Source organism: Struthio camelus, chromosome 13 (assembly GCF_040807025.1).
Source record: "Struthio camelus isolate bStrCam1 chromosome 13, bStrCam1.hap1, whole genome shotgun sequence".
NCBI classification, from domain to species: domain Eukaryota; kingdom Metazoa; phylum Chordata; class Aves; order Struthioniformes; family Struthionidae; genus Struthio; species Struthio camelus.
In genome coordinates, this window is record NC_090954.1 from 14827776 (window position 1) to 14844672 (window position 16897).

The following is a 16897-nucleotide window of genomic DNA, read 5'->3' on the forward strand; positions in this document are numbered from 1 at the left end:
AATGTAAATTTAGGAGAAAGGATGAGCTTTCACTATCCATGCCTACTTGTATTACAGGTCTTTCAATAAGCCTCTGTGAGGGGAATACCCTCTGTCCCAGGCTCCAGAACGGCTCCTCATGCCGTTGTAGCTCTCCTGCAAACAGGACAGAGCCCTGCTGCTTCTCATGTGCCTTTGCACTAATCCCGCCTCACCACGAGGGCCAAATACACGATACCTTCAGATGGAAATGAACAAACGTTGCTGTGAACTGACCTGGCTGGAGGCAAGCCAGCACTAAATCAGAGGTGAAATAAAAGGTTTAGGCAAGTCTAAGCTAAGAAGCACTGCTTTGGAGCAAGGTGTATTAGTGCAGGCCTGAAGCCCTGTTAACGCAGCTTAGCTGGAAAACTGGGCAGAGCGACCTCGTCCATTTGCAGCACACCCAAAGCTATTACGAGTTGGCCGGCGAAAGGCCACATGTGTAATGTGAACAGTTTCACATTGGCCGAAGTCAACATACTCCTTCATACGATTTCCCTCCTCTTTTTCAAAAGAGCCAGTTACAGATATAATATCAGAAAAATTTGGGAAAAAAAAGGAGGAGGGGCTGCTTTTCCACTTACTCATTGCCAAAGTAGTGAAAAGAAGCTAGGGAGCTGTACCGAGCAAAACACTAAGGGGAAACGGCAGGTGGCAAAGCAGTAGCTGAGCTGGCTCCATGCCATTTCAAAGTGTGCTTCTTTAATCCTCTGAAAATAAAAGACCGGAGGAAAACTGTTCAGCTCTTCTGATTAAATTCAAGCTCTTGCTTGGTCAGAAAGTTGCCAGGAAAAACTAAATTAGTAGCGAACCCACCTTGAAGGGGAAGAAGGGTACAATGTTTAGTAGAGCTGAAGGGCAGATTAAGTTTTTATTTGCTCTTTCCTAGCCATCTTATCTCTTTTGGCAACTGTGTGCTAATTCAGATATAATAACACTGGGTCAGGAAGGCAATGAGTATATTTGCTTCAAGCATCTTAGCTCCCCGAGTCCTGCGTTAATTCTTCTAGAGAATAGTACTATTGTGACTGAAATTTATTAATGTGCTGTTCAGTCTCATTATTATATTAAATTTCCGTGTTCTCTACTTGTTAGCCCGGTTTCTGAGAGAAAAAATTCATTAAGTTGATGGTTTCTCTTGGTTGTGACTTGGCACTGTGTAGCAGTAATGCACCAACTTTCAGTCATGCTGACTTTGAATACCTTACATAATACAAAGGCTACTGAGTGAAGAATTACTCATTGTTTTAAAAATACACTCAGTTTTTTAAAAAGTCTTTGCATTCAGAAAAAAACAACCCTTATCTAAACATGCAGAGGTTAGCAATGTCAGCTCACATTTATTTAAAAAAAATTGGCTGAATAAATCTATATAAACAATTTTATGAAAGCATTACATAATATGCTGACATATTCCCCTCTTTTCCAGAGGGAAATTGCTGTATTAATGCTCACACTAACAACAGCGTGATTGTAATATTAGCGAGAGAATTCTATTTACGAGTCTTATGTCATCATGTACTTCAGGTATATAACCTGGATACTTAGAGCATCCCTGTGCTTCAAGCTATACTGGAAATTACTAGGCTTCCATTATTACTACATGCATTGTGAAACATTTGGTGATGCATTCACATTGTGCAAAACACTTCCGTGCAGTGGCAAAATCAAATATATAACAAACTTAAGAAAAACTATAAGAAATGTTAATTTACAATAACCACTTAAAATGACTGTTCTAAAACTGACCTAACTATAACAAATTAATATAGTGTAGAAATAATTTACCCATAGCCTGAATAACACGCATGTAAGAATTAAGAAAGTTGTAGCACTAGAAGTCAAAGGTAAGATGCACCAAACCATTACATGGTAACACTTCTGTAAGGTTTGAAGTCTGGATTAAAAACATTCAAGTCCCATCTCCTGGAGGCTGGCTAATATCCTGGTAAAGAAGTCACATTCATTTCTAAGTAAAGACTGGCAAGGTGCTCCATCCAGAGATGGATCTGTAGCTGTTCTTTTAACAAAGTCTTGATGCAGGAACTGATAGCAATACTCAGAGTCAGTGTCATCTATCTGCTGCCTGCCGCTCTTACAGTCTCTCGTACTTTGGAAGAGGATAACATACAGTTGCTCTTCCATTATAATCACCCCTTGTCAAATGTATGGCTGGCAAGACCCAAGAAGCATGAGGTTACGGAAGAAGAGAACATAAGTCAGGCTTTCATTCAACTCAGTACATTTACCACGTTCTTTACAGTGACAATTCTGATTTCCACTAAAATATCACATAGCCATAAAGAAGGTTTTCTAATCTATGCAGAACAATGAACATAAAGATATCATTGATATTCAATAGTATTTTCACCTTACTTATACCTCCAGAAAGGTCAATATGTGTGTGTAGTAGTCTGGATCAAATGGGTTAGACCAGTGGCTGGGGAGAAAACAGCAATGAATCCAAAAGACGTAACAAAACCATAAACAGCATGTTGATTGGGAATTTAGTTACAGAGGAAAATACAGTGGAAAAACAAGAGCTTGAGAGGTGATCAGACTGCAAATCCTGAACAACACAAAAAGACAAGAAGATGCATCAGACACATCAAAGACAGCGATCAGCATCAGCAAGCCCATCCAAGCCACCGTTGCAAGATGGCAGCATCAATTTGTCAACCCTTATTTAGAAACAGCCAAGATAAAATTATTAGATCCAACAGTGTAACAGAAAATCCAAAAATTAAGCAAAAAACTACGATAGCTACTAGATTCTTGAAGAAACCTAAAGGGAATAAATCAGTACTGATCAATGAGCACTGAGCAATGAGACGCTATTTATTTGAACTAGGATACAGAAGTTAAGCTAGTCTTAAAATGGCTGGGGTCTACCTCAAAAATCCTTCTTAATTGTGCCAGGCTCTACACTGAGATCCTAGTTAAACTAATTACCTCCTTGAAGACCAAGCCAGGTTTTGTAAAGGAGCAAACTGGAAGGGTTGTATCACAGTAGCTTGAGCTTTTTCCCCCTTCTATCCCTAAGGAAGTATAAACCAAAATTACACTAACCTAGAAGAAAAAAAACAAACTCATGGAGGCTTCCAGATCAAATCCTTCCAGATCATTTTTATGTAATTACAGAATTAACAGATGACATGAAAGTTACGGAGTTCAGTAAAACCTCTGACACAGTATCTAATAACACAGATGATGTGTCCTGCATAGGTATACAGTCACCTGTGGAAATACAGTTACCTGGATGATACGGTGGAGCCAGCGGTTAGAATTTGGCCCCCCCACCCCCCTTTTTGTTTTTTAGCATGTCTGCTAATCATCTGGGAGATGCACAGAAAATATACTAGATTAGCGCATTGGTTTCAGTGAATAGCAGTTGACTGCCAAACTTAGAAGAAGGCACAAAAAGATATAATAGTATTTACTTAGCTATAAGGATGGCGTAGGAAAAAGTGTAGCAAATTGAGCCTAAATAAAAGGTGACATTAAATGTGCTACAAATGAACAAAAGGATGTTGATGAACTTTGACGTTACCACTGAAAATAGAAAACTCTAGAGAATAAATCTCTTTATAGCACTGGGTTGAGTATATGTGCCGCAGCTTATGACACATATTAGGTCTTCCAGCAGCAGAAATATAATACTCCCAAGTTTACTCATCTTTATATACACACCTGCAATACTATGCCCTTCACTACAAAAAAGATTCAAAAATTGCAATCAAGTGCTGAAGTAGCAGTCTGAGCTCTGGGCGCAAATATTTAATACTGTGTAATTCTGTCTTCCCCTTATCTGCAGCACAGGTGATTTACAGGAAAAAGCTGTATATCTATCTGTTTATATTTATCCATATATATCTCAAACTCAGCTGCAGAAAGCAGAAAGCCAGCAAGTCATTTCCTAATAAAGGCATATGAAGAAATAACACAAGCGGATAGGCTTGGAAAAGAGAGGTCAAGGAATGATGTGAATGCTATCTACAAATAACTGAAAGGTGTCTAGAATAAGAAGAAAGCCCGGGGAAGATGATTTACCTGTTAGTAATAGTATGACTTTGTTTACAGAGAGGACAATTAGCCTTGACTAAGGCAAAAGATGATTAGAGTTAGACTAAAGAATAAACTGCTGAATGCAGCTTGGGAAGTTTCAACAGTGGAATAATCATATACACAGCCATTTTAACCCAAAGCTGCTGCTGCAAAAAAAAATGAGCTTGCCCACTATGATTAAACAAACATATGATAACATATTTGCTGGTAACTGAGCCTGAATCCTCCTCGACTTTTAGGCGCTTTTTATTTCTCCCTGGTTTTATCACTCACATTTCAGAATGCAAAGAATAAATTAAGATATAGGCCCATTTCCCTCTCCTCTTTTCCCCACCCTGAAAAGAGCCAATAATCTTTGAAAACGAGGGAGTGCATGAAGTTACCATTTTATGTTATATCACAATTCCAAAAACACCGTGAAATTTAACAAAAGATTTGGCCACGCTCCCCTCTGGAATAGCTCAGGAGAAGCCCCGCGGCCAGCCTGATGGTGTTTGCTCAGATGGAAAAAACAGGACGTTCTCCTCCCGAGTCAGTCACCAAATCTCCAAGGGATTACATGGGATTCAGTGGATACCACGGACGTTCAAGAGCAGCTTCTGCTGTGCTTCTGTACTGGTTTGCAGGCTTTTAGGCTCTAAGGTATCTTCTGGATAGTGTGGAGCAAAAACTGACAGGCTACCAGTGCCTCTGCTGGCCCTTGAATCTCTCCATCCTGCAGAGAGACTTCCACAGCATTAAGGAGTACGTATCAAGTTCTACTTGGATTTTACAGGTAGTTGTGAACAGAAGGACTAATCAGCATTTCTCCTTTCCCCAGCCTTTGCTATTTAGAAAAGCTGTAAGTGGGCAGGAGAAACACTGGTTTTAGGGTCTGAAGAAGCCTATTACAGATTTGCTGGCCCATAACAGCTAAATAAAGATACAGCACTGCAAGAAGCAGTTCTAATAACTATTCATCCTCCTTTTTAGCAGACTCTCAATGCTGCACAGAGAAAATTTTGATCCTCGTGTTTTGAGGTTTATTTCTCATGGCTTTAATCTTTTCTCACATAGGATCTGAAGCTACAAACATAATTTCATAGTATTCCACGTAGTGATACAAGAGGAATCTGGTACTCTCACAAAAGACTACATATACTTAGTAAAATCAGTCCATCAACGTTGGATCTAATTATAGATGGAGTGTTACTTTGGCCCTATTCCTAAACATTTGGGTTTTTATGAAAACCTCCATCTGAACCAAATTCTGCAATTCAGGCCCACTTCTGGTGGTGCATGAAAACAGTTATACAACATTTGCCCCCCTTTCATATATAAAATAATCACGCCCATTAAACATGAATCTTTTCTCACTGTTAGTCAAACAGCACGAGCCAGTTCCTTCCCTCATCCCAAAACCAGTCTATATGCAGTAGGATGATGTTCTCTGATCACTCTTTTCTGATCCTCTCCTATTCGATTCTCTATCTATTGCTTAAGGGATTGCAAAACCAGATTATCAGATCAGAGGGTATCTGGATTCCAGAGCAGAACTGCCATAGATTATGAACCATGCTGACCTGGTATATTAAGCAAAAGGCCCAACATAAAAAAATATAAATAATGTAAATTTATTCCCAGTATATTCCATATGAATCCTGTGAGCTGGTGAATTTCTGCAGCAGACTATGAAATCAATTTACTCCTCTTACTGGATTAGATCAGTACGCTAATTAGTTCTTTCAAATTCTAATTTTAAATTATTAGTAAAATAGCCAGCTTGGTACTAGACCAGCTATTCCGTTAAACGGCTGATAGGTCTATTGTATGAATAGGTACACAGAGAACATCACAAGTGAAATAGTATTACAAAAACATATCCCAGCTAGTGGCTCTGACGACACTCTGACACTTAGGGACCTTAAACTTTCCACTGACATCAGTGGAAAATACAGATCTAGTCCCACAAAATTGCATGTAGGGTTTTTTAGTGAATAGCTCTGATTACCTAAAGAAAAAATATATTTTTAAAAATAACTGACAAATTAAATGCAATCTTACAACTTTTTTACATTGCTGAAGAATCACCAGTAAAAAATTTTATTTTGGTTTTAAAGCAGAGTCCTTATGAACTTTGGAATGGTAATAGGTGAATGAGCTCATCTATGATACTATAACATCAAAATTAACCTCATCACTCTGCGTTTAATGAACAAGGGTTCATTAAAATATATTTTCTCAAACTAAAAGAAAAAAACAAATTAGTGAACCAGTGAGATCCGAACCATGAAAATACAATCCTCCAACTTAAAAACTATAAACTATATAAACTATAAAACTATACCTGTTTTATAGTATAAACTCGTAATGAAATTTTCTGTTGTTCCTACCTGTCCGTAAGGACACAAAGTCAGTGTAGAAATTCTGAACAAACAATGAGAAATTCCACCACTGGGGCTGTATGAAACTTATATTTCCGCTCACAAATAATCATTTGCTTTTTTGTTTGTTTAAGATATTTTAGATTCTGCTTTTGGTTTTTCACCCTTGGTGTATCATGCTGAATTAAGAATATGAAAAGCCTCCTATACCAAAGAAAAAAACAGTTCAGAATTTAACTTCGTTTAACTTTGAATTTTGCATGTGTGTGAAAGTTTATACGTTTCACACTGAGAACGTTTTTAGCATTCAGCCCAGATTTGCCACTGTGTGAAACTCATCCAAAATGGTCAAAGTGAAAAATGACAAGTGCTTTATGATAAGTGCTCCATTTTCATTAAGCATAATGGATACTATTTCCAAAAGCACACATTTTGGCAAATGCCTTTCCTGCATCAAATCTCCATCTCCAGTGGACCATTTTCAAACTCAGAATTAAGTGCATAGAAAATTGATGCTTTAATTCCGAGCAGTTTCTCATCTAGTCAACAACATTCTGGGCTGTTAAACATTGAAAATATGAAAATTTTTCAAATTTGAGACATATTCTTGGCAAACATCTCTTATCCAGGTCATCTGGAAGATTCATGAAGGTAGGTTAAAGTTAGGTTCCATACAGCTCTTGCCAGAATATCAGCTATAGCCATCATTTTGGATTTGTTCCTTCGCAAACAGGTTAGACACATCTAACTGTACATTCTGACTGAGAAAACAAAATCATAGTAATCCTAACTCCATTTTCTACAAGAAATTACATTTTAAAGCCCTGTCTGGCAGAAGTCAAAGTCTACTTTGGCCACTAGGCAAGTCTAAAAATATACCCTTGTTTCAATTTACCTTATTGACATCCATTCGCAACTTCTCATTGTTGGCACTGGCAGCTTTTTCTGCTGCTTTCTTTTGACGCTGAGGTCCTCTGCCAAAGAAGATGTAGTTGACCAATGCATACTCCAGCAGAGCCATGAAAACGAAGACAAAACATCCCATAAGATACATGTCAATGGCTTTCACGTATGGAATTTTGGGAAGAGTCTCTCGAAGATGGGTATTAATGGTTGTCATTGTGAGCACAGTTGTGATTCCTGGAAAAAGATTGACAATTCTATTGATTGAATTCACATTAATTTTCTAGCATTACAGCTTATAATATTCAAATCCTAGCACTGAAAAAGTTCTAGATGTACTTTCTTCTGGTGGAAAAAAATCCCACATCTGTCTATATTCCTTTTTTTTTTTGTACAACAAAAAATTACACCCATAATAAATTGTATTTAATCAAAAAGACAGTAATTGCATCCTACAAGCACACTTTGTAATTAGTTAACTTTAAACTTCTCTAATAGTCTTAGTCATAAATTAGCAGTCACTGTATCTTGCTATCCTTCAGCACTTTTGCACTGTCTTCAAGCCTGAAGGAAAATACTACACAGAGAGGCCTCACAGAACTCAAACAGTATCCTATAAAGCTAAAAGGTCAAATTCTCAACTGTGTCTTTTATGGTGATTTACCCATTTTATCCATACTAAAGATGTACTGGCAGGAATCAGTCTGATTTATGCAAAGTTTGGCAACAGATACTTATATTTATTTTTGTAACATGCCTGGATCCTCTGATAAGGGGCAGAGTATAAACAAACACACATGGGATTAGTGATGAAATATAAAATAGTACTCTAGAGATTAATTAGGGAAATGGTTTTGCTTTTAGAATAGAAGATAACAGAACAGAGAGAAACATCTCTATTTATATTTAAGGAGAAATTAGTTCCACAACCCTAGTAAAACTTTATTTAATTCATACCTGAAAGGAAAAGTAATTTATATTCCATAATACAGTGATGAATGTGTATTCTGGGCTGCCATGAGCAAAAACAAAGTAAATGCATTCTCTTTGGATGAAGAACAAGCAATAAAACAACAACAGAAAATGCTGAGACAATTAGGCTAATTCTGGTTACAATGATTATACAGTTAGCCAATTCAGACATGAAATCACTTTAATTTTTATTTAAATTGTGATGATTTAAATGCTGATTGAAATAATACAAAGCTTAACAAGCTAGACATAAAAAGATCTCACAGATCTATTTTTCAAATCAGGCACTATCCACTAAGCCAGAAGCAAGAAAAAGCATTCAGCTAATGCACACTGCATGAGATGTGTAAAAATGCCTACCTAAAGCAACTCTTGCAGCTGAAGCATCATAATTAATCCAGAAGGAAACCCAGGACAGGATAGTGATCAGAATAGAAGGCATGTAGGTCTGCAGAATGAAGTAACCAATGTTTCTCTTAAGTTTAAAGCTGAGAGACAGCCTTGGGTAGGCACCTAAAAGAGAATATTTGGCATGGCCATAATTTACTTGTACAAAGCCTGAAAACATTTTCCTGTCATTTCAGTTTTATTGTTTCGTGCATGCAGTAAATAGAATTGAAAGATCCAGGATAATCAGCCACAGTATTTCTGATAAGAACTGGGATTAAACGGTCTATTATTCTAAGTGTACGAGGCTGCTGCTAGGTCCGCATCTACTGAAAATCATAATATTCAATGATCGACAGCCAAAATATACTTCAGGGCATCGAAGCATACAAATGCTTCTTTCCTTACTAGCTGTGGCATACCTCCTTCTCCAGCCTCCTCTTCAAGCAATACAACACCTCCCCTTCAGCAATGGACAGGAGAAATATTTTGGAGTATGAAACACTCGTTGAAATGGGTGCCTAGAGATCGTTGAAATGGGTGCCTACATATTCACGCCCCGTTTCTGCTTGATTTGGGAGAATTTGGGATGTACAGTCCTATACTCTCCTCTCCAAAGATAATTTCTATCTATAGCTAGGAAGTCAATTTGAGGGCCTTTTAAAATTCTGAATATATCTAGTAGCTTTCTAGACTAAGCAGAGAACACCAAGCAGTGATAGCCCAACTCTTTTCTCCCTTGTGTGATTCAATATGTCCCTGAAATGCTCTAGTCATATGCTTGCTAGCACAGACAATTACAAATCCTGTTGAACCAGGATTCGAAAGCTTCTGCAGTGAAGGCAAAATAATTAACCCAAGACCTCCACAGCTTGGCACAAGGAACATCTGGAAGTAATAAAAGAAAGATTTCCTACAAGTTGGGTTTCTTGTTGGAATTAGGGCACTGACGTGCACAGCTGGTTTAATTAGTTTTCATAGGAAAACAGAAAATATAGCCTGTTTGACTGAGCCGTAACATTACAGACTATCGTATCCTGCTCATATGTTAATGAGTGATACCTTATATACTGGGGAAACTGCAATAAAAATTACTCCTTTTAAAATTCACATTGCTGCTCTAATTTATTCCTATTTCTAAAATTTTTGCTCAGATCCTGCATTGCACATTGAGGATTAACCCGTTTCTAAAACTCTTCCCGGTGAGTTCCCCTTTTAACCTCCTCTCCACAAACCTGTAGAGAAAACAACGTTCTTGGTGATAAGCTTGTAGTCTACAATGGAGAACTGCGGCAGTTCAATCTTTGTCACTCCTGTGACTGCATTATCACCCCCACGCCAGTAAAATTCAATGTCATCTGTTGTATAGCCATCTATAAAAGCAGAAGCAAAGAGTTAAAATGTATATCATGTCATGCACAACGTCCAGTGAATTTATTCAGAAAATAACTTCAAATATACTTCTAAAAATAAAATTAATAAAATTAATAACATAACAGATATACTCACCTAGACTCATGTAATTCAAATATTATTTCAAATGGCAATTCTAGGTTGTTTTTTTTTTTTAAATACTAATATATTCATAAAGGAAACCTTTAAAATGACATTAAGATTAGCCATATCCCATACGTACATAGTGGCTTTACATGTCACAGCTTAAGGTAAATGCTGATCCCACAGCTGCATAAACAGTGTGGGCTGGTGGTAATTTTTGCACTGGGCTGTAACCAGCTGGTTACAGAAATGTGAGCCGGCCACCGAGAGGGGAATGCAAGAGCCTCACTGCTGTCTGGCGCGCCACGATCAACACAGGAAAGAGGACAGAGTAGTACAGCTAATACACTAGTTCAGTGCACAGTATCTTATGGTATTTGCTCTGTATGCAAGGCAGTTTACAATCAGCCTGTGTTTGAAAAGGACACAGATTCTGGTTCACACCCATATGATTTTACTTATAAAACAGAGTCGTTCCTTTTCGGAAAAGGCTTGAATGGAATGAAAGATGGTCACAGTTAGTGAGGCACTCAGGAGAAGCATCTACAGCTCTTACCACATGGCTGCAAAACAGAAGGTCCTTATCATGCAACAGCCATCGCTCCGGATGACAAAATAAAAAAAATAAAAAATAAAAAAAAGAGGTAGTGCTAGTGATCACCAAGTCTTAATATGTATTATTTCATGCATACGAAATAAGAATCTGGGCTCTCCAACCAGCAGACAAGCTGATTTGCACACACTTCAGTTGGATTACAGAACTGATCAGTGGACAACAGAAATGAACTCGCTACAGAAACAGGAAATAAGTGATCCATGAAGTTTGGTAGCAGATTAAAGCTTTTTGTTGTTGAAGATCAAAAATAGAAAGAATCCTGTGACAGAACTACGATTATCTACAGTCTTCTAGGGAACTTCCTTAATAAATCTTGAAATGTATTTGAGCTTGCTTTGACTCTCTCACCACAGATATAAGAAACAAAACTAAACACCAGTTTAGAGTGCTTGAACGTGACTTGATTTCAAGGAATAGCGCAGATCACCCATTTTGTGATTATCTAGAATTTATAAAACTGTTCCCACACACCGTTATTTCTGATAATCAAAGTACAACCCAAGTGCACAGCAGCAGCAGAAGGTAAACAAGGATGAAGGTGAGAACCCAATAATCTGTAAACAACGAAATGACCATAAAAATCTATTCAACACACAGTAAGTTTTAAAGCATTGTCATAGTTACATTGTTATAACATTTTCACGGCAATTTCAGTTTTGTCTATGTAGACTCTTTCCTTATGTTTTTCATGGGCTAACAGCAAATCAAAAATAGTCTAAGGGAAACAAACAGAAGAATATTTTTGAGTATTAGAGCTGCATCATTCCTAATGGACAGATTTTGAATAGACTGTCAGAATCAAGAATTCAAGACATAATCAGCTCTTCTTTCAAAGTTGTGACACTGACAGCAAGGTAGAGGAGAAAAAAGAAACAGATGTTTGTAAATTTTGTGAAATACGTTCTTCATTAAATTTCTATTTCCCCAAAAAGTTGACTAGCTCAGAGTGATGACCTCAACAAAAGAAAAAGAAAAGGAAAAAAAAGGACTATATCTTCTAAATAAGCTTCAACAGTTAAAGAAGAAAAATATCTCCAGTGTAGAACATATGTATACTTATATATACATAAATCAGTGGTCACTGATTTGTTTCAGGTCATACTTTCCCTCCTTTTTCACAGACAAAAGAATTATCAAAGGAACAGCTGAACACTATTTGGAATAACTTTACATCAAATACAGCTTCCCTCCTCTGTTCAGACAGCGCCATCAACAAAATTAAAATTGGCTAAATTCCTCTATACTGGATTTGTAGGAAACTCAGATCTCACGAATATCATAATCTTTCACATCTATTGTATATAACTTGTTTAGAGCCTAAAACATAATAGATCTAAAAAGGAGCCAAAATTATTGCCATCTGTCAGCAGAATGCCTGTCCTCTATAATCAAACAAGCATTAGCCACGATTCCACAATTGTCTTGATGCTTCTTACACACCTTATTACACAATAAAGTACGTTGAACCTTCATTGCAATCATTAGAACCCACAATCTTCAAAGTTGGATTTTGAAGATCAACGTGTAGTTGAACTTTTGCTTTTCATCCAATGCAACTTTGGAGACGAAAACCTTTACCACGCTACATAAAATTGTCTCAGATAAAACACACTTCAAGACAGTTGAGCATTTATCAACAATACGCTGTATTTAGAGATAAGAATAGTTTTAGCACAATGATTTCCAATGGATAAGCAAGGCGTTCTTAGTTCGGCCAAGATTTGTTAGGATCGATTTTCAACTGTTCTATAGTATCAGTTAAATGATTTCAAAAAAGAGTCAAATTACAGACTTACCCAGGACATGGGAATTGTTTTGTTCTCATGAGGAAATAATGTATTTTGCCGCTTAACTACGATTTTCTGAAACTGCCTAATTACATGAGAACTTCCCTCCCTATCTTTTCTTCAATTAACCTTGTTCCACTTCCTCAACAGCCTAAAGATAGCAAAAAGGTATACGATAAAAAAAGAGTGCAATACTTCAAAAGTTTCTTCCCTTCAGAAATGACCTGAAATACTGAGATGTTTCTAAGTATTGGACACTAAGAAACGCAGGAGCACTTGTCCTTTGCCGCATTTGCGTGCGTAACTGAGATTACCATAGTTTCTGAACTGAGCTAACTTGAATAATGAAATGTACATCTGAAAAACCTTTAACAGGATTTTGTCATTTTTAATTTAGCTTTTTTATCTTCAATATTTCTCATGGCGAGTTGATACCATATCATACACCTTGGCTTGGACACTGATAATGAAACACCTTGGCAGCTCCTCTCCTTCAGTGGACTGTGGGTGCAGATGTCTCAGCCTGCTGGCCCAGGCCCCTGGCTCTCCAGTGAGTACCTGGCACACCAAGGGAGTGCCAGCTAATGGCCTTCAACTTTGGCAAATTGTTACTTACCACTTCAATAACAAGAGCTGTTTTAACTTTCCCAACTAGTGTATGGAAAGAAGCTCTCTGACCTTGCTATGACAAACACAGGGACAATGGCCAAGCAGCTGCTTGACAGGAAGGGAAGTTACTGTCAACACTAGGGCACCGGATACTAATAAGCTGTCAGCACGATCCTGGATTTTAAGTACTGCTAGGTTTGCTTCATTTGCTTGTAAAAAGGTATTTTTCCAGGAAGGTACATGGATGGAGTTCATTAATGATGGTGTTCATGGCAAGACAGACCCATTTCAGTAAGACCTTTAAAGGGGACATAGCTTTTCCAGTATTGTCTGAAGCACAAATCCCTCATTCTGTGCAGTAAGTTCTCCGTCATTTTTCCAAGGGTTACGTGGCATCAGGAACATGGGCATATTCTGCAGACCTGGAACAGATCAGGTTGTCACGATGCCCTTTACTTTTCTGGTCACAATTCTATCTCCAGAAAAAAGGTGACAGCTTAATGACAAAATATTTCCTTGTCTATCACCACTTTGTATTTGCCAGGTCTCATTCAAGACTTTCAGAGACAAAAATAAAATAAAATAATGCAAAATGAATAAACTGGCTGATCTTGAGCTGTAATAGCAAGTACATTTTATGAGAAATATAAAACAGCATCCTGTGAAAGTTTAGAAAGAATAATACATACCTTGGTGAGAGTTGACTCTCACTTTGTAGATACTGTTTAGTTTTGCTGATACTGTATCTCAAACCTACCCTACTAATTCCAACAGTAACTTCCAGATTCTAAGACTATTTACTGAACTCTGCATGAGTAATCAAGAATATATGTTGAAGTAATTTAATTATTGAGCTTTATTTCTCTAATTAATCTTTTACCTTCCTTTCTGTCAAAAATTACATGCTAAAATAAGTTCCAGTAAGAAATTCCTTTTTTATGTAAGAGAAAAACTGCTTAAAAAAGAGCCCACCTGGCTATTCTTTAACATCTGTTAGTAGATCTTTTCTGCCTGGCTGCCTACCCACTGTTTAGTCCTGAAACTTCTAATCACGCGGGCTTTCACGGGGAACTGCCAGATTTACCTTCTAGCACATTGTCATATGTCTCAGCCTTCTCCCTCTGCCTATAAAGATAAGAGAGCTGATTAAGCTGCTCCTTGTATTCTAACAGCCTTAAAATTCAGCAAATAACCACAGCTACTTCTTGAGTGGAGCTGAACTCCTTTGAAAATTGCACCCAAAAGTTCAAACAAAAGACTCCAAAGCAGGCAGCTCCGGGCTGCTGTGGGGAGGCTGTGCAGAACCTCCTGCCACCTACGCCAGAGAAACGTTAAGCTGAGGCTTTGATGCTGAATGACAAGACTGGTTAGTGGGTATCAATAAGAAGAATTTCAGGAACTATCTTCAAGCTTTCATTGAAATACTCCTCTTTCCTTCCAAAGAGGATAAATCACCCCATTCATTTCATAACATGGAGAAGGAGAGAAAGGAAATATTACAGTGATCTGCAAATGAATGCCATTGCGTACTGCTAAAGTACCCAAAGATAATTGAATATAAGTGTAATATCTGCAGAACATCTGCCAGAAAAGAGAACAGGCCTATTCATGTCTCTAGTGGATGTTTTACAGATATTAAATTCCAGTTACCTGTGGCTATAATAAACCCTTTCTGCAGGTATTTGGGCCTCAAAATATCTCTATTTACAAGTTAAAGTTATTTTTAAAAGACCAAACAAATTTGAAGAGTAATAAGCAGTCTAGAAAGAATCAGCTGTGGCTCTTGACAAGGAACAGACGGAATTAATAAATGCAAGATCAATATTCTAAATTATCAGATCTCATGTCAGTAACATAGAAAGTAAAAAGCAGTAAGCCTAAAATTCGTCAGTCATTTTGTATAAGAAATCAATTTTAGTTAAAACACAAACAAACAAAACAAAACAAAACCCCTCACTACTTGATTCAGATTGTAAACGAGCTATTGCTTTACTATATATTAAATGGCATGCAGCTCTGCTACCAGGACAGAGAATCTGATGGATTGCTTTTTCCTAAATCATTTATATATCATCAGCATCATGATTTACTTCACATTCAGAAAGTTCAATTTCTCACTTCTGTCATGCATCACACACCGTCAGTCAACCAAATCAATACATTGTCCTGGAATAGAAGACCAATCCTGAGAGAAGTAAAGCATCCTCGACTCCCATTACTGTGGACAGGGAGTTTATCATTGTCTATGCTTCAAGAAATGACAGATGATGAAGCATTGAAGAAGAAAAACAAAGAACTAGTAGTACATAAAATAAAAACTGCTTCATACAAAAACTACAAAAGGCCCAGAAGACAAACCTATTGTTTTTTTACAATCTATTTTAGAGAAGTCAAAATTCTGAAATTCTTTAAATTAAATCAACCTAAAAACAAAAACTGTAACGTCATTGGCTAAAGGGGGAGAGTTTTTGCTATTTACATACCAGACAGTTAAAAGAAACATGACACAATGAAAAAATGTGAACTTTTCTAAGAAACTAAGGATTTATCAATATGATTTATTAATTTATTACCTCATAGTCCTTTAGTTTGTACAGCATAGAACTCAATACATTGAAGACAGCTGGGCTATATTTTAGATTTACTTGTAGATACACATACACACCTAGAAATAGTGTGCCCACTACATGTAAATTCAAGTGGCCCACGTATTATTAATACTATGGTAGCACCTGGAGACTAGAGATGAGATATTTGTGGACGCAACAAAGATGTAATTCCTTCTTCAAGAGCTTATAAATGAGAAAATAACGGCATAAGCAGGCAAAACTGAAAGTTTGCCCAAAATATAGAGAGAATCTAGAGGCCATGAATTAACCTTATTGAGCTCTGAGCCAGCAGCAAATTGCCTGAGCATGGTTCGCACAGCATTGGGGAGCAGATGCATTTGCTCAGGATCAGTTCCAAGCAACGAGAGCCACTTCAGCATTAACAATGAGACGAAAGGACTCTGCTGGGAAGTGACTTAATCCCAGCCCTCTCTGCTCAAGCTTATTCAAGAAACTCTCTCTCTAGTCCCATCTTCTCCAAGTCGCTCTGAGCATTGCTAGTGTGGGAGCATGATGAAGCCCAGTAAAGCCACCCTTTACCATGAGATGAATGATATACAGAAAGGCTAAATAAATGGTTAATCCTATTTATAAAGCAGATCATAGCACACATTACATTGTGATATCTGCACATTTTATTTGTTTTTTAAAAATAAAACCATCAACATTTCCTCTTTCAAGTACTTTCTTCAGTAACTTTGCATTTGCACAGAAGCAAAGAGCTAAATTTCATAGTAAAATGGTAGCTTAAATGCCAAACACTCTGAAGTTCTGAAACCCTTCAGAATACATAAACTTGGTTCTCTGCACAGCTTCCTCCTTCACCATCCTTTGGCTCCTTCAAAAACATAGCTTGAAACGGCAAGTTCAAAGTCTTTCTTTGAGGTTGCAGAGTTCTTCCAAAGCAACGCAAGTCACCATGCACTGAAATCACTGGGGTGATATGAAGGGGAGAAGATAAGTCAGATTTTGTGTACCTCTGGCATTGCAGAAACTGGAAAAAGCATATCATAGTTTTTTCTCTCTCCTATTTCTCACCCCCAAATATAATATTCAGCCTTTCTACAT

At 37.4% G+C, this 16897-nt stretch overlaps 1 protein-coding gene across 2 annotated transcripts in view; it reads right to left on the reverse strand.

Moving 5' to 3' along the window:
- The window catches only part of GABRB2 (gamma-aminobutyric acid type A receptor subunit beta2), a 179180-nt gene that overhangs the window by 17944 nt on the left and 144339 nt on the right, over window positions 1-16897 (reverse strand). For both annotated transcript variants that reach the window (XM_068959609.1, XM_068959610.1), the window contains exons 7-9: window positions 9947-10084; window positions 8685-8837; window positions 7345-7589 (exon numbers count right to left, since the gene is read on the reverse strand). In XM_068959609.1, the coding sequence (XP_068815710.1) occupies window positions 7345-7589; window positions 8685-8837; window positions 9947-10084 (536 nt within the window). The remainder of the gene's footprint in view (window positions 1-7344; window positions 7590-8684; window positions 8838-9946; window positions 10085-16897) is intronic.